Below are 25,854 nucleotides of genomic sequence, written 5' to 3'. Positions count from 1 at the left end.
AACCTGGAAACAAGAGGAAAAACTGTAGTCCAGTTTTGGGAATCCTGGTGTCCTGCCAGTCACTCTGGAATACACCTCTCATGACTGTGAAGAAGCCTACGACCTCTGAGTCTCATGAGTCCTATTCTTCCAGAAAAAGACTTACACCCAAGAGATGCATTCCTCAACCTCCCTTTGGCAGAGGACAGTCAACCCATCTTTGCTTTTAAATGGACAAACACAGAAAGAGTTTCCAATAGGCAATTTATATGGCCCACTTGGCCCCAGAGATTTAAAAATTCTCATCTGGGTATGGTGGCACATGCCTTTAGTTGCAAAAGCTGACAGATCTACATGGCTTTCAAGGCCAACCTGGTCTACAAAGCGAGTTCCAAGGCATCCAGGGTTACACAGAGAAACCCTGTCTCAAAACAAACAAACATGGTGCTGGAGAGATGGTTCAGAGGTCTGGAGCACCGGCTGCTCTTCTGGAGGTCCTGAGTTCAGTCCCTAGCACCCACATTCATAAGATACACAACAAATAAATCTTTAAAATCCTCCAACCCTGTTTGATAAGACACTAATGCTGACCTCCAGCCCTTCTGTCAGAGGTCTCCTGGGAAAACAGATTATAAAAGGGCTGCTGGGGGACTGCTTCCAGAGTCTACAGAATGTTTGCTAAGAAAAGCACAACTTTGTATATCAGAGGCTGCCTAGCGTGGCTACCAGCAGAGGGGAGGCAAAAGATATAAGCAAGGTCCCAGAGTAGGATTGCTGCCCTCATCCTTCAGATCCCAACTCTGAAGGCTAAGAGACACGTTCAAGAGCTCCATGTTATGGCTGCCTCTGGATTCCAAATTTTGTGGAAATACCAGGACCTCTATACACCAAAACAAAGGGGGGCACTGGACTGAGACTAAACAAAAGACATTTGAGGCTTCAAAAACACTCTGATTTGGGCTCCAGCCCTCACACTTCCAGATGCTTCAAACCCTTTTCATCTGTTTATGCAGAAGACAAAAGACATTAAAAACGGGTTTTTTTGTTTGTTTGTTTGTTTGGTTGGTTGGTTGGTTGGTTTGGTCTGGTTTTTTGAGACAGGGTTTCTCTGTGTAGCCCTGGCTGTCCTGGAACTCGCTCTGTAAAACAGGCTGGCCTTGAACTCACAGACATCCACCTGCCTCTGCCTCCTGAGTGCTGGGATAAACTTAACAGCAGAACTGCCACCACCTGACACAAAAGGGGTTTTAACCTAAAAGTTTGGGGTCATGAAAACAGCCTATGACATATCATATCATATCATATCCCCCTATCCATCTATTGGACACTGTAGCCATGGGATGGCTCACCTGTCTAAGAGCTATAGCAGCTATCGCCAGTCTAATTAAAAAAAAATAGCTCTGGTTTAAGAATCTTATTCTCAGGACACACTTGAAGCCCTCCTCTGAGGAACACCAGAACTCTGGCTGTTTAATGACTTGTGTGACCCAGTACCAGGCCCTGCCCTGGGCCCACCTTTGAGTCCAGTTTGAGAACACCCCCCCCATGATTCTTGTCTCATGATGACCCACAGGTACCCATCCATGACTGTCACAAGATGATCGATGCAATCAGCTGCATGGGAGCTGCAGTCGTTACTTGAACCAAAATGATCTGGGCCCAAGCCAGGTACCTCAGCCTAGAGAGCAAACCCCATCGATCTGACCCAGGCTTTCAGATGGAGAAAAAGGAAAGTCCACAACATAGAGGTGGACAGTCCCTATGCTTTTACCACTGTGCTTTCGATACGGTATGATCTATAGAAAAAAAAAAACCTCTCAAAACAAACAACAACAAATAAATGAATAAATAAACAAAACCTTGGCCTTCCTAGAGACTATTTGGCTTCCCTTAAGAATCGCTGCCCTGGGGCTGGAAAGACAGCTCAGCTGTTAAGAGCACTAGCTGGTCTTCCAAAGGTCCTGACCCAGCAAACATATGGTGGCTCAAAACCCTCTATAATGAGATCTGGTGCCCTCTTCTGGTGGGTAGGCATAAAGGCAGGTAGAGCATTGTATACGTAATAAATAAATCTTAAAATAAAAAAGAATTGCTACCCTCCATTGCCAGCCACTGAACTACCTGACTGTCAGTCACATGATCCTAAGATCAGTTAGGCTTACTCTGACCCTGTGCAGCCTGAGACTGGTAAAAAATTAAGTTAACGGCTGAAACCCTTATCTAATATCCAAACCCAGGTACTTCCCCTTATTCTAATAACTGCTATTCTGCATCAGAGGTTAACCCATCTTGATTACTGAGCCCCTGAGACTATTGGTGGGCGTGCCCCAATGGTTTGACTAAATGTGCCTCTTCTGGTGACTTCCAAACCAAGTAGACAGGTGGGTCAGGACCTAGCGGTGTTAAAGCAACAGTTATATTCCCTTGCAGAAGTGGTCCTACAAAATTGGAGAGGCTAAGACTTACTTCTCATGGGATAAAAGAAACTAATTCTGGCTTTGAAGAAAAAAAAACCTGTCATTTCTACACTAATTGATCAGAAGTAACAAACAAACAAAAAAAATCTTGCCCCGGTTAAAAAAAACAAAACAAAAACTCAAAAAGAGAAAAAGAGACAATGACATTAATTAGATAATTGGAGCTAGTCTCTGTTTCCTTGATCCCATTGGCTAACTTTACTCTACTAGCACCACTGGCTGTGACTTTAATTCTCATTCTGACTGAGTTACTGGTGGGGCCATGCATCTTAAACTACATGGCCAATTATGTATCAATTCAGTAAAATTAAAGGTCCTTCAGACCAACCACACCTCTTTAGAACATGATGAGTCCACAATTTACCTCATTCACTAAGAATGAGAATGGGAAGTTTAACAGGACCCCACACCTTAGTAGGTCCCCAGACATTAACAAAACTAACTCCATGATGGAAGAACCACTCAGGCCATAAAACTCACCTGTTAAAACAAAACAAAGACCAGTTCCATCAAAGTCCATAGTTCTGGGAAAGTCTCTAAGTGTACTAACCTTGCTTTTTGGCTTCTGTGGTTCTGTTTCTGGCTGACTGTTCTTGTTAACTGAAGTGTGTCAACCCAGGCCATGGTTTTTGTGCTTAAAAGCTCACCCTGAGAAAGGCTCAGGGCTACACTGGATCCCGAACACCCAGCGTCATCATTGGCTAATGAAGACTATTGACTTAACCATGTCCGAGCAGTCTTCTCTCCCGGATACCCCATAACAAACCATCAGGAGAAGCCTCCAGAAGCATCTCCACGCCCATCTGGCTAAGGCTGGAAAGAGGAAGGAAGCATGATTCAAGCCTTATCATTTTCACACTGATTTCTTCATTGAGGTACAAAGTCACCTAACATAGGCATCTGAGGCTTACAATTACAAGGTTTTTGAGTGGGACTGTGATAGCCAATGTCATTACTATTAATTCCAGAACGTTTTTGTCACCACCATGCCCAGCATCCTTGTGTCCTTCCTCCTCCCCTTGTGTGAGTCCTCCTCTCCTTTCCACCTCCTGAGGCTGAGCCACTCTGGCTCCTGCATCACTCTCTGACTGGTCCGTTCACTTCCTGTTTCCTCTTCCTTCTCCTCCCAGCTGAGGGTTTTCCTCAACATCAAGGTCTTAGCTCTCTCCATCAGTAGACAATGAATCCCCTCCCTCTGCAGCATCTGGGCCACTCTATGTGACCCATCACTAATTACCTAAGAGGTGGCCCTCGGAGTTCCCTTGTGCTCTGAGACAGAAGCCATGAAACTCTGAGAGCAGGATTCCTATGGATGCTATCATCCATGCAAAATCACCAAGCGTGTGAGACCTCATTACAGCATCTTCAGGAGGCCACTGAAAAGAAACTGTGCCACACGGGTGGACTGGCTGCAGCATTTCTCATACTAGACCCTGTGGGAAAAGCAAGTGTGGACCCCAGTGCAGCAGAAGTAAAATGGGAACTATAAATATAATTTTAAATGTTCTATTGATCACATTAACTGTAAGAAAAAATGTAAAATTAATCTTAGTAATTCTTATTTACTTATAATTTCTATTTAAAATATTATCTCAGGCACTGGAGAAATGGCTCAGTGACTAAGAACACTCACTGTCTGCTCTTTCAAAGGTCCCAGGTTCAATTCCCAGCACCCACTTGGCAGCTCACAACTGTCGGTAACTCCAGTTCCAGTGGATATGATGCCCTCACATAGATAAACATGCAAGCAAAGCACTAATGCATATAAAATAAAAATAAAAGTGTTTTAAAATTTATATTATTACTTCAACATAGTAATGTAAAAATCACAAGTGAGACATCTTACACTTTTTTTCCCAGGGTGTCTTCGAAACCCAAGTGCATTTTATGACACTGGTCTGGTCTGACCATATCCAAGTGACAAACAGCAGCTGCTAGTCAGGAGGACTGAGCAGGAGAACTTAGCAGTGCCGGAGAGCAGGCCCACAGCTGGAAACACCTGGACACGATGCCCTGAGAATCAAGCATGTTTCAGCCTGCCTGGCTGTCCTCCCCAGCTGCCCGGGGTCCGGTGGAGTCTCCTCCCTGAAATGCCCATAGTCCCACTGGGACCTCTCAAAGGGCCGCCATTCTGCCATTCCTGCCTCTTTCCTGGTGAGGGGCTGCCCACCTGACCAGCCATGCTGCTCCGGGCTTAGTTTCTACTGCAGAGTTCGGCCTGGTCCCTCCTCATCCTGGGATGGTTTCCGTGTGTGGGTCACTTGCCTCAAATCACACCAAGTAGCAGAGATGATGGCGTCACCAGGAGGATAAGGAGGGAGTCTGGATTGCACAGCAAGGTCACAGTTCAGTGTCCTATGACCTCTAGACCATTCTGGAATGACCCACCCTGAGTGTGTCTCAAGAATTATACTCACCTAATGCAGGGAAGGGCAGGCGTGCCTGAGACAGAGCACAAAGACCTCCCTCCCCACAGTCCCCTTTTGACTGAGATCCAGGGTGATGCATCAATTTAATGTCTGATGAAGTTCTATACCCAAGAACGAGATGGTCGATGGATTATGGAGCAGGGGAAAGAAGCAGGCGCGTAGTCCTGGAGCTCTGCCACACAGTGCTTCCACTCCAGAGCTGGGCGGAGGACAGTGAGCATGGCGTCCACAGCTGCCCATTGATTTTTAAGGAAAGGCTCCTTCTGAATTGTTCCATATCTTTACACTTTTCCCAATGGCTCGGCATGGCTGATGGTTCAAAGGATGACAGCTGAAAGATGTTGGAGGTGGCAGTGGGGACCTGAGCCAGGGCCCGGTGTGCACTAAGCCCAGGCCATTGTCCTGAGTCTCCACCATACAGTAAACAGTTGTCTTAAGAGAGTTCAAGGGTTCACTGAGCAAAGTATCTTGCTGAGTCTGTGATGGACACATGAAGATGTTGGGTGTACCAGGAAATCACAGCTCAAAGACCTAATGTTCTTGGCACTGGGGACTTGAGATTATCAGGCCCTCTGTAGCCCCTTGGAGCTCATCACATATCTGTAGAGTAGTGTCCTCCTAGGCAGTGACAGGGACAAAAAGCACACACAATCTTCCTTAAATGATGGGGCCACCAGGCACTCCTCTCTGCCTCCTCCTCCTCCCCTCCGGTTCAGACTTGCAAGGTAATCTCAAACCTCTCTTCTCTTCTTCCTTGTCTTTTCTCAACCACTTCCTTCCCCTGGGGTGCTCCTCAGCATTTAATCCCACCCTCTCGACTGCTTCTTGAAGGGTCTGAATCAGTACAACCGGGACATGCGCTTTCACACACCCTCAGCCCCGCCAAACCAGACACCCTGAGGAAGCATGTGACCACAGAAGAGGGAAGTACACACAGGGTTCCCCATCGGGAAAATCCCAGCAGGCAAGGCCTCCCCAACAGGGCGCTCCAGCCCTCTGGCTCAAGCTCAGTCTGGGAGACCCTGAGGCAGGGAGCTTCTCCAGCCCCACCCCCATGTCTTGCTGGTTCTTGTACTCATCTGTCAAGAACCAGCATTCCTCAGAGCTGGTTCAAGGTCAAGTTAATCCGAAGCACCACAGTGGTCAGAACTGCATGGAACGCTTTGGGAAAGCTTTTGGAAAAGGTCTCACCGAGGCCGTCAACGTGGCACGAACCACCAAGCCTGAGTTCAACCCCTGATAGAAGGAGAGAACAGACTCCCACAAATTCTGACCTCCGCACACTCGGAGGCACGTGCACCACCGCCCCACCACCCCGGGGAGAAAAACTAATGTAGGACTGGAGAGACGCCTCAGGGGTTAAGAGCATGCCTTGCTCTTGCTTGGATACAGTTTCAGCTCCCAGAAACCTCATGGCAGCTACCTCGGGTCTCTAGAGATCCGGCACCTTCTTCTGGCCTCCAGAAGTGGCAGCCAGCAGTGACCATGTGGGCCCCCCACGTTCCAGTGGCTGGGGTCTCAGCTGCCACCTTTCAAGTCAGACACTGGCAGTAGCAAGGACAGTGTGGGCAGCAGGAGTGAGGGCCGCAGAGGCCTTTCCTGGAGCTCCCATGCATGAGGACACAGAGGAGAGCAAAGGCTCTCAAGCCATCTTCTTGGTTCTCTTTATTTCCGAAGAGGATGTGAGAGCCTCGCGTTCAAGGAAAGGGGGGTAGGGAGTGTGCAGGTTAATGAAGGTGTGAGGAAGATGGCTTGCCAGCACCTTGCCTTCTGAGCTGGTCACAGGTACTTCTGCTTCCTGAGGGTCCACTTCAGAGTAGGAGAGCAGCTAAAGGCCTCGTGACCTGGGCTGCGGGTCTCTTCACATCCCTCTGTGGTTCTCGGACAATCACTTGGGGGTGGCAGGGGTGTGAGTCCGAGGAAGTGGTCCTGAGACCGCTTCCAGGCCTTGGACAAGTGTGCCGGTTAATCTCCATCACTGGGATGTCTGTGAGAGTGCATTCAGAGAGGATGAACTAAAGAGGGAGAATATGGGTGTCGCTACCCTGAGGGCTGGGGTTCTGGACTGACCACAGAGGAGAACGTGAGCAGAGGAGAAGTCTGTCCCTTTCAGGTCCCCCTGCCTCTGCCTCCGGAGCCCTGAGATTACAGGGCTGCCACTGCCACCGCCACCGCCACCGCCACCGCCACCACCTGGCTAAATCTTGACTTTCTTTTCTTTTGCTTTTTGTTTTTTTAAGTTTTTATCATTTATTTATTTTAATTAATGTGCACCGGTGTTTCGCCTGCCTGTGTGTCTGTGTGAGGGTGTTCGATCCTGGAGTTACAGGTAGCTGTGAGCTGCCAGGTGGGTGCTGGGAATTGAACTCGGGTCCCCTGGAGGAGCAGCTGGTGCCCTCAACTGCTGAGCCATCTCTCCAGTCCCGAATCTGATTTTCTTAACCAAGGGAATAGAAGGTCACTGTCATCTTAGGCTGACTGTGAGGATCCAATAGATAATTGCAAAGTCCGGAGCGTAGGCAGTCATCAGGAAGAGCCCTCGTTCCAAGGAGGACAGTAGCTACCCACAGGGGACAGGTTGAGAACTTCTGAGGCTACAAGGTCCAGATCAACACAGGGCGGTGATGCCTGAGGGGAGGGGGAAAGGCCTATAACTTAGGAGGCAGAGGAAAGTTTGTACAGTTTTTAGACTGAATTTCCCAGGAACTCGACCACTGCGCAAACTGAGGGGGTTGTTTTGTCTGGCAATTCACCAAGAGCTCTCGCCATTCGCAGCGCTGCCGCTGTGGTACGGGCACGGTGGTGCCAGGCCCGGCGTCCACGCTGGCCTGTTCGTCTCTTGCCTAGTTGCGTCGCACCTTCTAACTGTTCCTGACCAGTGTTTTCTCACACTCCAGGGTGCGTTCAAGTCTCCATAGGGTCTACTCCAAGATCCCTGCAGAAGGCGGAGGTGGGGTGAGGCCCTGGGAGAGGCTGATGTTCCAACAGCCCGCTGTATAGTGTGGGGACAGGTAGAAAGCAGGTTTCCTTATGGGCTCCGCTTCCTCTATCCCGCCTCTGAGTGACAGGCGCCATCCTGGGCCCGGTTTCCCAGGCCAGCAGGCAGACTGAGAGAACAGGAGTGCCCGGTGGTTAAAGGGGTGTGTCTCAGTAGCACACACGGAGGAGGGGGTGGAGCCTGGGCTGCTGTTCTCCCCCTGGGTGGCCCTGGGATGGCCTTCAGAAAAATCTCAGACTGAAGCAAGGGGATGAGGTATCTACCAGCCGCTGAAAATCAATGTCTAATTCCCTCCCACCTGGAGAACACCAATTTGTTTTTTTGTTGTTGTTTTTTTTTTTTTTTTTTGGTGTGTGTGTGTATGTGTGTGTGTGTGTGTGTGTGTGTGTGTTGTGCTGTGCATGTGTGCGTGTGTGCATGCCTGTGCACACACAGAGGCCAGAGCAGGGTTAGGGTCTTTTCTAGCACGCTTCACTTTCTTTTTGCTTTCTTGTTTTTAGTTTTGGTTTTGGCTTTTCGGGTTTGGGGTTTAGTTTGGTTTTTCCAGACAGGGTTTCTCTGTGTAGCCCTAGCTGTCCTGGACTCACTCTGCAGACCAGGCTGACCTGGAACTCACAGAGATCCACCTGCCTCTGCCTCCCTGAGTCTGGGATCATAGGCGTGTGCCACCTTTTTAAAAAGGCTTTTACTATTTTAAAAAAATTTTTTTAAGACAGAGTCTCTCACCGAACCTGGAACTGGACCCTCAGCCAGCAGAACCCAGTTTCTCCCCACGAGGCTCTGGTGGGGGCCTAAAGCTCAGGAGGGGGGAGCTCTTGTAAAGATAAGCTATATTTGGTGACCTTTTCTAGCTACTCATGCTAGCTCCCAAATAATGAGACAGAAACCAGCAAGCTTAACGGCACTAGAACTAGACACATCTGATCTATTCTAATGTCTGGCTACTTCCAGCCACACACCCCAAATTACTTGCCATATTGGTCCTGCCTGGGCTGCTTCTGCTCCATTGGGTCAGCCCTCATGGCCACATCCTTTCTCTACCTCTTCTAGCTTCTTCTTTCTCTCTGTCCCTAGTGCTCCCTACCCGAGACTCCCCAGACTGTGACCAGAAGTCCAGCCTTCTTATCTCCTCTGCCCAGTCATCGGCCACTCAGCTTCTTTATTAACCAATCAGAGATAACTGAGGAGCAACGCTTATACAATATTGATACAGGAGATTCTTCATAGAAATGACAATTGTTGGACTTCAGGCCTGGACAAGCAGCTGGGGTGCCTTTTCAACCAGAGCAGACCTGGCCTCCAGGCTCTCCCAGCATCCCCCAGTCCCTACCTGTTACAGGGTGTGGCTGGCATACCCCACCCTCTACCCTAAACTTTCCAGCCTAGGGGCAGAGGCTTCCCAGCCCCCTTTTACTATATGATCCAGACATTTTGGTTCCCTGTTCTCATCTCTCTCTCTCCTCTCTCTCTCTCTGCCCCTTGCCCTGCATAGTGGCAAGCTCTGCTCCTGATAAACCTGCATTTATGTAGCTTAACTTGTCTTGCACTGGTCCATATGCCACATCAACAAGGTGTATCAACAATGTCCATGTCTGGATGGTAAACCAGATCTCAGGGCACAGAAATCAGCATCTGAATACACAGAGTACAAGACCAACCCCCAACCACACAGTCTATAGTCCAGAAAACACAGGGATCTCCTCTGGATTTTCCTCCCTACCTTCTGTTTGCTTGGCTCTAGATGAAGATGGGGTCAAAGAAATATGCAGTACAATTAGGGAGACAGAAGCCACCGCTTTTAGCCAGACAGGTAGGAAGGCGAGCTGGGACTCTGTGCAGGAAATGTGGAAGACTGTGAAAATGAAGCTGCCCATGCTACAGGCCTCAGGACGTTGTGCTTGTCCAGGGCCAATCAGTCTCTAACATTCTCATCAGAAGGGCTGAGAAGGGAACCAGCTTCCCTAATTGACCACTGGGTGGCACACATGTGAGACAGCTCCAGAGAGATTAAACAGAACCTGGAAATAAAGCGACATTAAAACCAGTTTCGTGGGTGGGTGGGTGTCCTTATCCCTCCACTGGATGTCCTGCCTGGCCAGGAGGTGGCCACTACAGGCTCTGTATCCCCCACTGTTAGGAGTCTCTGCTAGGGTGACCTCTATAGACTTTCTGGGACCTCCCCTCTCCCAGGTCTCTGGCACATCCCAGAGATGACCCCACCTCTGATTTCAGTTCTCTCACCCTCCCCCAACTCTGCTCTCCCTACTCTTAATCCCTAGTCCTGCTCCCCTCCTCATCCTCTTTCCTTCCCTCCTTCATCCAGGAGCCTAACAGAACTGTACCCAAGAGGCTTCACCCAGCAGCTGATGGAAACCAATGCAGAGACCCACAGCCGAACATCAGCGCACAGGGAGTCCTATGGAAGAGGTGGTGGGGCAATTGAGAGACCCTGAAGGGTCAAGGACTCCACAAGAAGACCTACAGAGTCAATTAGCCTGGGCCCATGGGGGCTCACAGAGACTGGACCACCAACCAGAGAACATGCATGGGCTGGACCTAGGACTCCTGCACATATGTCGCAGATGAGCAACTCCGTCATCATGTGGGCCCCCAAAAAAACTGGAGTGTGAGCCCTCTCTGACTCTGAGGCACGCTTTTGGATCCTGGTCCCCTAACTAGGTTGCTTTGTCTGGCCTCAGAGGGAGAGGATGAGCCTAGACCTGTCCAAATAGAGAGAGAGACCACTGAATGCAGGCTGGAGAGATGCTCAGGATACACCCGCACTTGCTTCCAAGCCAATGACCTAAGCTCATTCTGGGGGCACGCGTGGTACACTGAGACAGCCAACTTCCTGAAGTCATCCTCCACACTCGTGCCACAGCATGCCTATGTGCACACACAAACAGAGAGGCAAATGTACATTTTAAAGGTTCGCTTTTTTTTAAAGCTGGGCACAGCTGTGTGCTGGCAGGCCCCTGGAGCTGAGGGACAGGCAGCCTGCCCAAATGGTGCGCTCCGCTCCAGGTTCAGTGGAGGTCCTGGTTTTTTGTCTTGGTTGGTGATGGTGGTTTAGTTTGGGTTTTTTGTTTGTTTGTTTGTTTGTTTGTTTAAGAAAAGTGGAGAGCCACTGAAGAAGATAGCAGACATTGACCTCTGGCATCCATGTGTAAGCATGTTTACACACATACATACACACACATGAACACATACTCCACGCACATACACACATACGTACGGAGAAATGTGTAGTCTAAGTTACAACCACCTGCTAAAACAAACGAACACACCAGCAAACCCTTCCCCACAGGCTTTAAACAGGACCATGTTTATAAAAGGCGCAGTGTCTGCGTCCCAACTCAAAACCAGGCAGTACATGCAAACCCAGAGAGGTCCGGCTTCTCACAAGGAAGGCATTGGACGGGCAACTATTGTCCATGGGGCAGATGTCAGTTACCCTCAGCCACGACTGAGCTCCAACAGAAGAAACACTGGTGTGACTGTAAAGAGAAAACCATGAAAGACTCCACCCAGCAGGAATGGAAGGAGACGCTGAGGCTCACAGGCAAACTTTGGGCAGAGCACAGGGAATCTTACGGAACAGCGTGTTGGTGGGGGCAGTAGGGGAACAGAAAGACCTGGAGGGTCCACAAGAAGACCAACAGAGCCAACAAATCTGGGCTCAGGGGAGACTGAGGCACCAACCAAAGGGACCCCGGCCCCTGCTCAGATGTAGCTGATAGGTAGCTCAGTCCCCACACTGTAGGTCACCTTCTAGGGGAGCAGGGGCTGCCTCTGTCAGGGACTCCATTGCCTGCTCTTTGCTTACTCCTCCCAGGCGAGGCAGACTTGGCAGGCCACAGAGGAAGAGGATGCAGGCAGTCCTGAAGAGACTTGATAGTCTGGGGTCAGTTGGTAGGGAAGGAGGGCTCCCCCTTCCTGAAGACCAGAGGAGGGAAATAGGGGGTAAGAGGGAGGGAGGGTGGGACCAGGAGGAGGTGAGGAGGCAAGATAAAGGATGTTCAGGTTTGACGGCTTAGGGTAGGGGCCGTGATCTGAATGTAAAGTGAATGAGTTTTTTTAAAGGGAGAAAACCATAGCCGATAAATGGAATAGGAAAAGAAGTAAAACTAAATGGGAAACAACCCATTGCTGGGGGCAGCTGTGAGCTGAAGTTCCCAGAAAGCAGTCATCCTGTGTCAAGGACACTGCATAGTGACTGCGGAGAGTTGGAAAATCGCAGGTGTGGAGCTGAATTATCTTGGGCTAAGTAAGCTCTTTGCTGGGCAATCATGGCCTACCTCTGACCTAACATCTGCGTGACTGGGTGGCTATCACATGAAACCTGCAGCGGATGTAAGTAACCGACCGCCAGCTTCCACCACCCCAAAATCTAAGGACATCAGCGGAGAGCATCTGAATCCTACCCAGAGCCCCTCACTTAGCCGTTAGCTGCCTACTTAAAATGTTCCCACCTATGTATTGGGGGGGGGTAACCTTCATGAAACTGCTTTTAAAGAGGGAACTGAAGCTGTCGTCATGATGCACACCTTTAATACCAGCACGCAGGAGGCAGAGGCAGGAGGATCTCTGTGTGTTCCAGGCCAGCTTGCTCTACAGAGCAAGTTCCAGGACAGCCAGGGCTACACAGAGAAACCCTATCTCAGAAACAAACAAACAAATAACATAGAAAATTTAGATGTGAGGAAAAAAAAATCAAAATGAAAATTTCACTGGCAAAGGGTGTCCAGGTTTGGTGGCTTCCAGTGGGGGTTTTGTTTCCTGGCACGGCAGCTTCTGAGCTGGTTGCCCTCCCTCTCTTCATCATGCTGTCTGCTTACAGAAAGACACAAAAGGTGGGCTGGTAGAGAGGAAGGAGCACAAGTTGGCGGCTCCCCCATCCCTTCAAGCTGAGGGAATTGACTCTCCCCTGACTTTATAGACCAGGAGAGTTTGCACCTAAGGAGCAGAGCTGGGACCCTAAGTCTGCAGGTCAAGGCCTTTAGCAGGGAAAGGTGAGAGAGCCGGCCGCCTTGCAAGCCTTCTCCCACCGGTTGATTTTAGACACTCGTGCAGATGACACCCTAAGCTCAGAGAGATGCTGGATACGGAGCAATAGATTTAGCACCATTATCTTTGGCACTAAAAATAAAAACAAGAACCACAGGAACTGTCTCTAGAAATGACCGACAGCACACAGAGTGCTTATGAGTGTACACACACCCCCAGACTGACATGTAGGCATTACCTTTATTAGTGATTGAGGTAGGTGGGCCCAGCTCACTGTGGGTGCTGCCACCACCCTGGGCATTAGGCCCTAGCTGATACCCATTTTGCACCAGATGGTGTGTAAACACATTCCTTCCCAAGTTTCCCTGGGCTGAGTCGCTAAGTCACCCATGTCCCCAAGCTAGCAAGTTTTAGACTCTTAACTGGTTTGCTGGGCCATGACTCCATACAAAGTTAGAGCTCTCCGCTCTCAAATTTAGCTCAAGCATGCAGTACCTCAATTTATCCATAGGTGGCGATGCCGACACAAAATCGCTGGGGTTGGGGGGGGCTGGGGGTTCAAGGTGGATTTCAAGTATCATTCAGGCAATCCTTGATGCAGAGTATCCAAAGGTAAGGCCCTGGGAGCCAGATTACCATCTAACACTATCACTACTACCAAACAGGAAGGAAGCCTTGTCACAGAGATGTTTTAGAAGCCGAATACATTAAAAATCCTCACAGTTTAGCTTCTCATCTTACCCAAGACTTGTGACAGCTTGAGCCAGCACCAGCCGCAGCCCTGGCACAGCCCTCTGAGAGCTGCTGCCTCCACAGAGACCTCCACGAGCCAGAGGAGCCATTCTCCGAGTTCGAAATTCCATAAAAATTAACTTTTTCAAATTAAAAACACCTTTGGCCTCCAACGTGCAAGGGGGCCCATGCTAGATTTTTCTTTCCTTTTGGCTACACAGACTGCGGCTAAGTGGATCTGTCCAGCTTAAAGAGAGCTTCCCTGACCCTGTCACCTCCATCTACAGAATAAAAAGAACCCAGCAGCTTCAGGATCCAGGGTATGAGAAGCACCTTCAACCTACACCCTCAAACAAGAAGAGAATGGGCTGGGGAAAAGCCCATCCATGCCATGAGCTAGCAGCTACCCACTGAAACACTGCCACCCCCCTTCCCCTCATCTTCCTGGTATTTTTCTTATCTGCCAAGTCAACAGAGTCAGCTTCCGAGGAGCCACCCTCCCTGGGCACACAATGACTCCAGAGCATTCACCGCCTTGCCTGGATGACGTCACTCTTTCCCAGGGCCACAGACTGTCCATTCAGCTTGTGTTTCTGTCAGCAGGGCTGACAGATTCCCAACAAATTCTGAGTTGATTCCCTGGGTTGGTAAACCAGGAATCAGCTTTTGCTACACACAGAGCCGCCCGCGAGAGCTGGCAGGCCGACCGACCTGGCCCTGGAGCTTAGGGAACACAGCAGGAAGAGGGCACTGCGCTCCTGATCCCTGGAGAGCTGCGGCTGCTCTGGCGTCCTGTCCCTGCAATAGCCTCCTAAAATGCAGTCGCTACAACAAAAAGATTCTTAGGTGCTGGCAACTCACACAGCAATCATCTTTTTTTTTTTTTAAGTCTTCTTAAATGGAGTTGAAAATTGATCTGTAAAATATCTCTGGATGTAACAATAACAACAACAACAACAAAAAACCCACTTTGTTGTCAAGGGGAGGGTGAAGGGAAAATGGGTATAGTAGGACACAGACTGGTCCTATCTGGACTCCTACTGGAGTAGCTGAGGTTTGATGTTAAGCTGCTGATTCGTAGGAACAGGCAGGATCCCTTTGGTGGGTGCTTTACCATGGCTGTGAACTAGACAAAATGTCCTCTCTGCCTTCCTGACCTCCAGAGCCCACAGCCATCTTCCCCAGGCAAAGCGGCTCTTCCCCTCCGGAAGATCGGAAAGACCAAGCTAAAGGCACTTATTTGTATTATCTCATGTGAATGGGTCAGAAGAGGCCAGGAGTGGACCAGATGCCCTGGAACTGGAGTTCCAGACAATTGTGAGATGCCTTGTGGGTGCTTAGAATTGAACCGGTGTCCTCTGGAAGAGCAGCCATTGTTCAAGCCTTCTCCCTCTTTCAAAGAGTGTGGTGGTTTGTTTGTTAAGAGTCTCACTATGTAGCCTTGACTGACCTGGACCTTAATCTGTAGACCAAGCTGGCCTCAAACTTGCCTCTACCTCCCAAGTGCTGAGGTTAAAGGTAGGTGCCATCATGCCTGGCTTTTTTTTTTTAATGATGCCTATGCGTCTAGGTGTGGGTGTATACATGAGTGCGGGGGCCTGTGGAGACCAGAAGAGAGTTTGGGTCCGCCGCAGCTGGAGTTACAAGCAGCTGTAAGTCTCTGTATGTGGTGTTGGGAGCCTAACTCAGCTCTGGCCGGATCAGTATAAACTCCTCAACTACTGAGCCAGCTCGCCGGCCCAGGTGAAATGACATTTCTGAGATGAAGAACAACAACAGAAGACACTAAGCCCAACACAGCTTGGTTTTTCCCATTTATGATATGACTAACAACTATTTTTAAGAGTTTGAGGAATTCCTTCTATCTTTTAACCAACAAGTCTCCCCCTGTCCAGGCCAGGGCTCTAGAAAACAAGTTGAGCTCTAGATTCTGGGCATCTTTTTCATGATTCTTGAAGACATCATTTAGCAACTAATTATATAATTAAAATCTGCATGACAAAAGGACCACACGCATTGCCTAGTGTGACATGGGGCTCCTGTTCCTGGTGCAGGCAACTTTTTCTTCATCCACACACACAACACACACACACACATACACCACCACCACCACCACCACATACACTATCATACAAGCACACTCACACAGTCAACTACACACACACTCTATCATGCACGCCACACACCACACATACATACTCCATCACATAGACACTCACACGCAACCACACACATACCCACACTTGCCAGCACTCCCTCTTTTCAGAGGGTGAAGAACAGATGCCTGGGAGGGCATCTGCCTGAGGTCTGCGGCTTGTGCCTTCAGAACTCTGTAGGACGCGCCCACTGGGCACAGGCCGCCAGCCCCTTGCTTAGCTGCAGCGTGGTTGGATCTGAAGGTTCCACCCCTCAGAGGTGCTGTGCTTCTAGCCTGCTGCGGTCAAAGAGCGACCCAGCACAGCACCTCAGTGGGTCTGTGTGCTTGCTTTCAAATGGGGCTTGTCACGGAACATTAGACCGCGAGCTCGGTTCTGCCTCCGCTCCCGCTTGCCTTCACTGGCCGCACCGCCATGCCTCGTTCCTGCTGTCTTTAACGAATCCCAGCTGTGGATTTACTGTCCCAAAGCTTACATAATCTGCGGGATTCAAAGGGGCTTCCTGGATCTAGTAGCTTCCTGAAGATCGGCAAGAAACTGATTACTAGTCTTACTTCTAAAAAGAGGTAAGGATATCTATGGGTAATTCGTAGAAAGTGAACAAATGGCTTTACTGCTTTCTTGTTATTGCTGTGTGTGGGGGTTCGAATGTGAAGGTCAGAGGACAGCTTTTGGGAGCCAGCTCTCTCTCTCTGTCCACCATGGGTTCCAGGAATCAGCTTCAGGTTACCAGGCCGGCACAGTAAACACCTTTCACGAGTCATGTAGCTGGCCTCTTTTCTGTTTCTTTTTGAGACAGCATCTCATGATGAAGGCCAGGCCAGGCTGACCTGGAATCAGTGACGATGCTCCTGCCGTGGCTTCCTGAATGCTGAGATCAGACATGAACTACCACTGCTGACTTGGGCTGACATTTTATTCACTTACTTCACAGTGGCACTGAGGATGCGAACCCAGGTCCCATGCTTGCTCAGAGGATGCTCTTATCACTGCGACATCTTAAAGCACTTTAAAAGGTATTTTCATTTTAAGTGTAGGAACACTTTCGCCTGCACACACATACGTGCGCTCACTGCATGTGTGTGTGATCGCAGAGGTCAAGTGTCAGACCCCCTGTGGCCTAGAGATGGTCGTAAGCCGCCAGGTAGGGGCTGGGAACCGCAAGGGCAGTAGTTTTAAGCACCGAGCCATCTCTACAGCCGTCTCACCACCGCAGCTTACTTTTTCAGAAGTCTACTTACTCTTAAGTGAGAGGCATGCAAAACAAACAGAAAATAAAACAAAACAAAATCCCACCACAATTCACCACCAGGCAGCTTCTGGGAAGATCAGGGAGCTGGTTAGCACACGGCCAGCCCAGCTCTCGTTGCTGGTACAACCACCGAATAACGAGTTCCACAGCCTCCATCATCACCCCAGAGCTCACCGCCCAGGACGCCTCACCCGGTCTCACTGGTAGGGGAGAGCCCATCTACCCAGCCTACTGTCACAACGGCTGTAACCGCTAAGGACCGCAAACCAAACCAAAGTCCTGTGAAATGTTTCAAAAAAAGGGCGGGGGGGGGGGGAGAATTCACAAGGAATAGATGACAAAGGCAGAGAGGATGAGGAGAGGGGACATCTGGCGTGGATGCTTTGCTGGGTACCCGCTGGCACCTTCTGAATTCAGTACCACATGAACAAGTTACTCAGAGAAGCAAAATTCAAATGATTGTGCCTACTGAAGCCCCGGGTGATTTCTGGCCTAGCTCCAGCTCACTGACTATTAGACTGTCTCCTGAAGTGTGGCCTGCCCTACAGAAGTCCATGGAACAAAAACCGCAGCGATCTCAGTCCAAGATGTGGGCTAGCTCAGTGAGGGCACAGGGAAAGGATCTCCAGGGCGCACTTCCGTCCTTCACCTATAGGTGGGGATAAAAGGCTGCTTGCTCTGGACAGCAGCACTCCGTGGAGCTGGGAGGGCATGCGCAAAGAAACAGGCAAGCACAAGCAAGTAACATAAAATAGAAACGAACTTTATTTCTCTGGAAGAAGCAAGTATCCATAGCTGGGGCGGCGACTTTGGCAAGAGAGGCTGATGGGAACACATCGAACAACAACAGGGGAAGGGCAGGGGTCAAACAGGAAACTACTGGTGCCCCTGGGGTCTCCTTCCAAGCCTGGGGCCTTGGGCCCTGGTCCCTGCCAGGGAAGATCCTGGCACCTTTTCTCTACTCCTGAGCCACTTCAGGCTGTTTACAGGTACAAGATCCTAAGACCGGCCAAGCCCACAAGTTCACAGTGAAGCCGAGGGTCACATTCTGTCCAACACTCCAAATGCCTACAGGGGCTCCCCGGCAAAAGGGCCAGCCCTGAGGAGGGCCTGTTGGGTGCTGGCCCACCCTTCTGTGTGGCCAACACATCCTTCTTGTCCAAGTCAAGCCTGGCTTCCTCTCAGTCCAGTCCCCCAAGGGAAAGCCCGGGGCACACTCTAGCCACTAGCCCAGCCTTGATCTGGAGCCAGAGGCGGGTCACACACAGGCCTGCCAGGCAGCTTCCCGTCTTGTCTTCACAAGGCTCCTTCCCACCTCTTGGCTGGGGCTCTGAGGGCTGAACCAAGGTGTGCAGACAGCGCTGGGTGGGTGAGTGAGGTGGGCAAGGTGGGGCTCGCAGCCTCCTGCTGCCTCGGTCTCACTCTGTCTGCTGGGAGCAGCAGGCAGCAGTGGGTCGTCAGGCCTGAGACAGGGCATCTCTCCACCCTGTCCCACAGACAGACTCAAATGGTTCCTTTAGGGCAGACCATTGCTCTCCAGTCAACCGTCAGCGTCTGAAGGAGGAAATAAGCAAAAAGTTCACCCATCAACAAGGGCTGGTTAAACAGGGAGTGACCGCCTTTAGGTACCATTCAACAGATTAAAAAACTCATTTCAGGCAACAATTTTAGAGCTTACCCTAAAGTGCTTTTGATACACTAGGCCTTAAGAAAATAGTACCACCACGTGCTGGAGTATCTAAGGACAAGAGGATTTGCTTCTCGGGATGCAAATCAGGGACCCTACAGCTTAGTAAAGACTGTCCAGTGTGTCCGAAGGCTCCAGCCCTCTCCCCCTGTGTTTCTGATTGCTTCTGATTAGTGCACGAAGTTGTACCATGAAAGCAGCACAGACTGGAAGACCCCTCTCAGGCACCTGCCTCCCGGTACCCAGCCATGCTTGCTTCCTGGGATGATCCTGTTCTCACACTCTGCCCGTTTCCACCACTTTGGGGCTTGATGTGTGTCTGCTACTGTATGCCAGGCTGGCTGCCCTTCGACTTTTGGGGGTTATTCTGTCTCTGCCTCCCATCTCTCCATAAGAGCAATGGGATTACAAAGGATGCCCGAGCTATTATGCATCCAGCTTTTACATGGTTCTGGGGATTCAAACTCAGGTTCTCCTGCACTTCTATTATTGACTGGTACTTTAAACAGAAGTATGGTGAAAGAGGTAGGAAAAAAAAAATTGGTTCAACACTTAGGACTGGGACTGGAGAGATGGCTCAGCAGTTAAGAGCTCTCTGCTCTTTCAGAGGTCCTGAGTTCAATTCCCAGCACCCATATGGTGGCTCATAACCATCTATCAGGTAAATATTCAGGACTAGAATGGTGTTCCATGAAGCACTTGGGCAGCTAAAGAGGAGCTAAGGAAACTGGCTTCCTTCACCCAGGGTCCCCGTTTCCTCTTTCACTCATCAATTCATGGTAAAAACCAAGTGCCTAAAGGTCTAAGTGAACTCATTTAGGACAGTTCTTTTCCAGAAAAACCGCCTGCCTCTCGGGCCCTGCCCCTGCCCTCCCCCCTTCCAGCTGGGGAGTCCCTGGCTACCTGTGGCCCTCAGGCCCTTCCCCACACTGGTACACCCCAGAGACAGCCTCCGGGGTGGTGGGCACGGCGTGCGGCTCACTCACTTGTGGTGGGCAGGGCCACAGGAACCCAGGAGGTGGCAGCCAGCTTGTTCTAGGTTCCAGTCGAACATCTCCAGGACTTTGTGGCACTCCCCTCGTGGCCGAAGACCCAGCCCAAAGAGCTGCTCCACCTGAGGGGCAGAGGGTGGTGGTGCCGTGGGACACATTGAGGCCAAGGGGTATTAGGACAGAATGAGGGCATGAGACTCAGAGCCAGCGGGCAGGGTCAGGTGCAGCAAAGCCAGCTTTCGGGGCCCCTGCCAGAGCAGGCAGGAAGTGATGGTACCTTCAGATACTGGGCAGCCCTCTGCACACTCCAGCTGTGGCTCTGCAGGGCCGCCTGGCACTCCTCTGTGGTCACCCCATGCACCATGGCCTGCAGCTGGGCACACCCACCCATCAGCACCACTTGGGCCCATTCCTCTGGGTCCCTCAGACCCCTGCCCTTCACGTGGAAGTGGGCCTGGCACTCACCATCTGGACCTTGTCTGCTGGCCGGGCAGCCTCTTGCCCGTCACCCGGGCAGCCCCTCTGCAGCAGCCGAGCAGTGGCCCTCGGGGCTGGTGGCCGGGCCCCTGGGTTGCTGTTATTGGTGGAGAAGTTGGCCTTTGGGTCTGGGGCAGCCTGAGGCATGGGTCGAACGGTGGCAGTGGGGGCAGCAGGGGCTGGGGTACTGGGTGGGGGCAGCAGTAGGGGCACAGGCAGGGAGGCCGGCTCTTCGGGGCTCTGGGCCTCCTGCAGGAAGCGCTGATAGCGCTCCAGGTAAGGGGGGCGCTCGGGCAGCAGGTAGTAGTGAGTACTGCTGACCTTCCTGCCATCACGGACAATGGGCAGGATGCAGGGGCCAGCCCGTGAGCCAGGAGCCTGGATCACTTGTGGCGTGGCATACTTCGGGTCTGAGGCGAAGCTTTGGGTGGTGGGCATGGTCTTTCCGGGTGAGCTAGAAAGCCGGTGTGGTAGTGGAGAGCTGCCAGGTGGCACTAGGGGACTCGGGGTCCTCGAACCTTGAGGGGACAGGGGCTCCCGAGGAGGCACCCGGGGAGGGGAGGCAGGTCCAGGCCACTGACTTGTCTCTTCCTCACCCGAGGGAGCTGGAGACAGCCCCACTCGGGAACGTGTGGGCCGAGGGGGGATAGGTACCCGGGGTGGCACCTGGGGCTTGTCATCACCCCCTGGGGTAGGGGAGGGGGTCAGCTGGCCGGTGGGGACCTGGAGCTGCCGCATGCACTCCTGCTGCAGTGCCTGGAAAATCTCTGCCGTCTGGGCCGAACTGGGTGGCTTGCCTCCACCCTGGGGTGGAAGGAACAGGTTATCCTCCAGGGCAGGGGGCAGCTGTGCCTGCTCAGGCACAAAGGCGTAATTGGTCTCGCCCTGGCTGGGCCCAGGAGGGAGCCCTGCACCCACTAGGGTGTTGTTGATAGAGCAGACCTCAAAGTCATCCTCATCTTGGGCCACATCGTCGTAGGCAGGGGGTGGGGGCAGCGGACGGGCGTCCCAGTCTACTACGGGTGTGGGATGTAAAGGTCGTGGCAGTGCCCGTGTGGGGCTCTGTGGCGGTGTCTTGTCCAGCAAGGAGCAGGCATCCATGGCCAATTGTGCCAAGGAGGGCGCGCAGGGCCGTGGGGCTGGGACCACGGGCTCCTCGCCAAAGTCTATGAGCGTGACCTCGCCCCCACTGCTGCGGCCTGCCTTGGTGCCTGGCACCCGGGCTGAGGGCTTTGCTAGCCACAGCCCTCGGGGCAGGCCTGGCTTCCTCAGGCCAAGCCTCTTAAAGTCGCTGGCCAGGGGGTCTTGGTCCTCACTCACAGGGTCATACGTTGGCTCTGTGATTAAAAAGAAAAAAAAAAAAAAAAAGTGGGGGGAGACCCCAAAAGGGGAATAGTGTCAGATGATATAAATGGGGGACAAGGAAAGGTAGGATGTATGAAAGAAAGCCAAGTATCACCCCCCCCAACTACCCACTACCAACTCCCCTTCAGGTTAGCCCCTGCTGTCAAGAGCATAGCCGATGCCACTCAAACAGGGCAGAACCTTCTCTCTGCCTTCAGGCCTCAGCGTGGGCTGGAGAGACCTCCCAACTCTACCTAAGCTAGAACAAGCAACACTCCGCTCGCACCTGGCTCTGACGTTCCAGAACACAAGAGCCCTGAACCCCTCGCTCCTGTTTAGTAATCTGTCACCCCGCCTCACTGTGGCAAACCATTATTGCAGACTCGGGCCGACGGGAACTTCCCTCAGAGGACAGGGCTCCTGATAGCTACCACCATATCACAGACACAACCTCTGTAGGCCTGAAAGAGCGTGAGCCTGGCCAAGCCACAGCAGAGCAGATCAAGGCCAGGCTTTGAGGGTACAGATCAGGGAGGCGGGCATGCCAGGCCGATTCAGCAGCAAAAGCTCACAGCACACACCCGCTTCCCCCTCCACAAAGCCAGCCACCAGGGGCTCTGTACCTTCCAGGAGAGGAGAGGTGAGAGGAGAGAGAGGGCGGGGGCAGGGGCCAAGGCACCCTGAGCAGCCCCACTTACTCTGAGTGAAGATGGCAGGCTGAGGTGGGCGAGGTGGAGGCTCCCCTGTAAGAAAGGCCATGCGGACAGGGGAGACAGAAAGAAAGAATGTCCAAGCAAGGCAGGGGTGAGGTGGAGGGAGACAGAGCCAGACAGAAGGAAGAGTTGAGATAAAGAGAGGCAGAGAGGGCAGGGAGAAGGGGGGGGCAGAGAGAAGGGGGAGGAAGGAGAAAGAGGAAGAGGGAGAATGAGAAGGAGAGAGAGAAAGAGAGAGAGAGAGAGAGAGAGAGAGAGAGAGAGAGAGAGAGAGAGAGAAGGTGAACAGGAGTGATCAAATGCACAAACCCAACTGAAGATGGGAGGGAACGGGGAGGCAGGATGGAACAGTCGTGTTCCAGAATGACAGGCACGGGATCTGGGAAGTGAGTGGGGCTCCTGGCTGAGACAGAGCCCAGAGTCAGGTACGGGGGTGTTGGCTTGGGAGAGAAGAGCATGATTAGGAAAGCAAGGGGAGCTAGGATCTGAAGAGCCTGGCGAGGAAGGAGGGAGGAGGAAGCTGAGGCTTCAGGACCACCCCAAGGATACCCTCCTCGGCGGATACAGCTGCCTCTCCTCTCCCACTCCACGCCTGGCCAGAGCCAGGAATCCAGCTGTCCCACCTGCTGCCCTGACCCAACTGTCCCCAGAGCAGAACTGCAGGCTCAGGGTGGCTTAAGGCAGTGACCTCTTCTAGGTAGCCAGTAAACTGGGAACAGCAAGGAATGGAAGGGCTCTTACTTTTCACCCTTCCTAGATGCTGGGTGGGTCGGGAGGTGCTCAGTTCTACACTCAGCAAGTCAGGAGGGTCCATGGGGTTTCCCAGGTAGAGCCTGTTGAGAGAGAACCAGGTTAAAAGGTGAACCGGTGGCAGACATGCAGGGCCCATACCCAAACGCCAGGCCCCACGCCCCATAAAACCACCTCCTGAGTGTTTAGAGGACAATGCAAAGACTAAGACACATCTTAGAGGAAGCTGAGTGGCAGACCTGAGTCACACGGCTGCCACTGGGTCTATACAGATCCTAATCCCTTCACCCAGAGGGGCCCACCATGGGGAAGGCACGCCTGGTCCAAGCCGAAAAGCCTTTCCTCCACCGGCTCCCATACCCTAGAAGCGTGAAGCTGATCCTTGATGACTGAAACACCCCAGCCCATGCCAGGCGTCTACCTGCTGGCATACGCTGGTTCTACAGATTCTCCCAGGAGACTGGAGAGGAACATCTGCTGCTAGCCCCTAGAAGGGTGGGCAGGAGGCAGCTTCCTGCTGAACCACAGGAAATGTGGAGGATGCTGAGCTGCCCAGCCCCTGTGCTGACTGTGTATCTGGGATCTGTGACTTAGTCACCAAGGCTGATTAAAGTCTGGAAGAATGAGGCCGGGCTGGCTGAGGCACAACAGAAGTGGGACAGAGGGTGCAAGCCTCCAGCTGCAAGGGTCTCCCCTCCCTTCCCCCTACTTTCCTAGGGCCTCACCTGGTTCCTGGGAGGCAGGGACCTGAGCAGAGCACTCTGAGGCCCTAATGTTCTGGGGGTGGGGGGTGGCAAGCATAGGAAAACAAAGGCCTATTTTACTATACTCTGGGAGGAGGCAGCTGGAGAAAAGGCCACACAGAGGCACAGAAGCCTAGCAAGAGAGCTGACAGAGACTAAATAGGATGGGTGGAGTACCAAGAAGTGCCTAATTCTGCATTTTCCCCAAATGGCTCCCAGTGACCTCACTCTACCTAAAGGAGCCCGTGAGTTCCCCCAAGCAGAGTGAGCTCCGCACACACTGGGGGCATGCTAAGTTCCCTCGAGGTCTGTTCCCACCCTGGGAAGCAAGCTCATCCCTGCCTGGACCTGTACACGAGACACGAGACCTGACCTCATAGGCTCAGGGCTGCAGAGCTCTGGAAACCCCTGAAGGAAAATGCTGTCAGAGGCAGGTGTCTTGAGAGAAATGCTTCCAAAGTGTTTCTCTGTGTGCCAGAAGGTGCAGCCTCCTCTGGGAAGAGTGATAGGGGACTTTTTAGCAAGTAAGAATGAGTTCATCCTTGGGGTTTCATGACCTTGGTTTTATTTACGCTGGAGGAGCGCACACAGACAGAGACTCTGCCCCGCAGATGTGGCAAAGCAGTGCTGGGGAAAAGAGAATGCTGTTCACCCAGCAGGAAGCACCCTGGCCTCCTGACCCCCACATATCCTCAGCACCCGCAGAGAATCTGGGACCTCCTCCGGCACCTACACCTTGTCCCAACCCGCCTCCATACCCTACTCTCATCTGGTAGGTGGGCTTCTGGAACAAACGAAGCAGAGAGAGAGAAGAAATGAGTAATGCTCAGGGCCACAGGAGCGGGGAGTGAGGGCAGACAGCACAGCGAAGAAGATCTCTGCTTACTCATGCCTCAGACACCTACACATCTATTCTAAGGTAAAAGCTGCAACCCTCTGTGAGGGGCTGCGCGGCCTGCAGGGTGCAGCTCCCCTCCGCAGAGTCGGCGTGGGGTGACGGGCTGAGCCCACACGCCCTGCAGTGCTAAGCCAGAGTATGGAGGGAGGCCGTCGCAACACCGCGGCAGAGAACAACACAGTACGGAAACCTATGTGGTTCAAGTGGCACACTCGTGTGGTGTGGGGAGGGGCTAGTGATGTCGGAGCCCAGAACCAGGTCAGGCCGGCATCTCTCTCCCTGGTACTCACTCATCAATCCTGTCAGGGAACCCCCAGCAGTGGCGGGGGTCACTGTCGCCATGCCCTGTGTGGATGAAGCTATTCTGTAGAGGCTGGCTGATGTCCTGGGCTGACAGGCCAGCCACGGAAGTCACCACATTTCGAGGGAAGGGTCCTACACACAGTGTCCGTGTGTTCTGGCCACGCCACCAGTAGTTCTCAGCCCTGTGCGACAGAGATAACACAGTGAACAGCAGGTTTGGGGGTGGAAGAGACCCCGAACAAAGGGACCCTTCTCATACCAAGGTCCCTTCCTAGTCATGGAACCCGGCTACCTTGGCAGAGGGGAAGCATTGGAGATAAGGCCTCAAAACCAGTCCAGACACCAGTCCATTTTCCACAACAGCAACACCATAACCCGCCACTCCCTGAAGAAGGCCTGGCTACTTGCTCAGCCTTACCCTGGGTAGGTCAGGGAGCTTTTTCTACAGTCTACAGCTAAGGAAACTGCTTCCGACAGGTGACATGACTAGCATATTTACCAGGGTGATCACAGAAGACCCAGTATTCAAACCAACTGGCTCACTCTCACAATACCCGTTCTCCTCCCTCCAGGCAGGGTTTGGCCTTGGTCTTAGGTCCACTAGATTCACTGTTCTGCAGGGTTACGGGAATTTTAAGTGATGCAGCAGCCAAAGGAAGCCCCATGCGTTTAGGGCCACACCTTCTAATTACTGCTCAGCACTTGCATGCAGATCCGACCCACGACTTCTCTTCAGCGGGGCTTTGCACCACCTGGGAGTGAAGCTATGGGGCTCTAGCTTTGCTGTGTTCCCCGTTTTCTCAGGATGAGGCCTCTTCCCCCCTCACAATAAGGGGTCCAGAAGGGAAACTCAGAATTCCCAGTGTGGCAAAGCATGACGATATCAGTCCCTCACTCGGCTGTACAAACCTGTACCT

At 52.1% G+C, this 25,854-nt stretch overlaps 1 protein-coding gene across 18 annotated transcripts in view; it reads right to left on the bottom strand.

The window, feature by feature from the left end:
• Positions 1-17,772: 17,772 nt before the first annotated feature.
• The window catches only part of Tnk2 (tyrosine kinase non receptor 2), a 37,266-nt gene continuing 29,184 nt past the window's right edge, over positions 17,773-25,854 (bottom strand). For 6 of the 18 annotated variants that reach the window (XM_060370233.1, XM_060370231.1, XM_060370237.1 and 3 more), the window contains 7 exons: positions 24,925-25,119; positions 22,985-23,076; positions 22,154-22,273; positions 20,175-21,523; positions 19,987-20,082; positions 19,704-19,831; positions 17,773-18,584 (listed from right to left, as the gene is read on the bottom strand). In XM_060370233.1, the coding sequence (XP_060226216.1) occupies positions 18,578-18,584; positions 19,704-19,831; positions 19,987-20,082; positions 20,175-21,523; positions 22,154-22,273; positions 22,985-23,076; positions 24,925-25,119 (1,987 nt within the window). In that variant the 3' untranslated portion in view covers positions 17,773-18,577. Of the gene's footprint in view, positions 18,585-19,699; positions 19,832-19,986; positions 20,083-20,174; positions 21,524-22,153; positions 22,274-22,984; positions 23,077-24,924; positions 25,120-25,854 lie in introns of those variants that run through there. The other 12 variants (XM_021635362.2, XM_060370236.1, XM_021635366.2 and 9 more) reach the window with 10 other exon arrangements.

The sequence above is a fragment of the Meriones unguiculatus genome, chromosome 17, assembly GCF_030254825.1.
Source record: "Meriones unguiculatus strain TT.TT164.6M chromosome 17, Bangor_MerUng_6.1, whole genome shotgun sequence".
Lineage (NCBI taxonomy): Eukaryota > Metazoa > Chordata > Mammalia > Rodentia > Muridae > Meriones > Meriones unguiculatus.
Note: the sequence above shows the minus strand (reverse complement) of the source record. Positions and strands in the feature narration are given on the sequence as shown.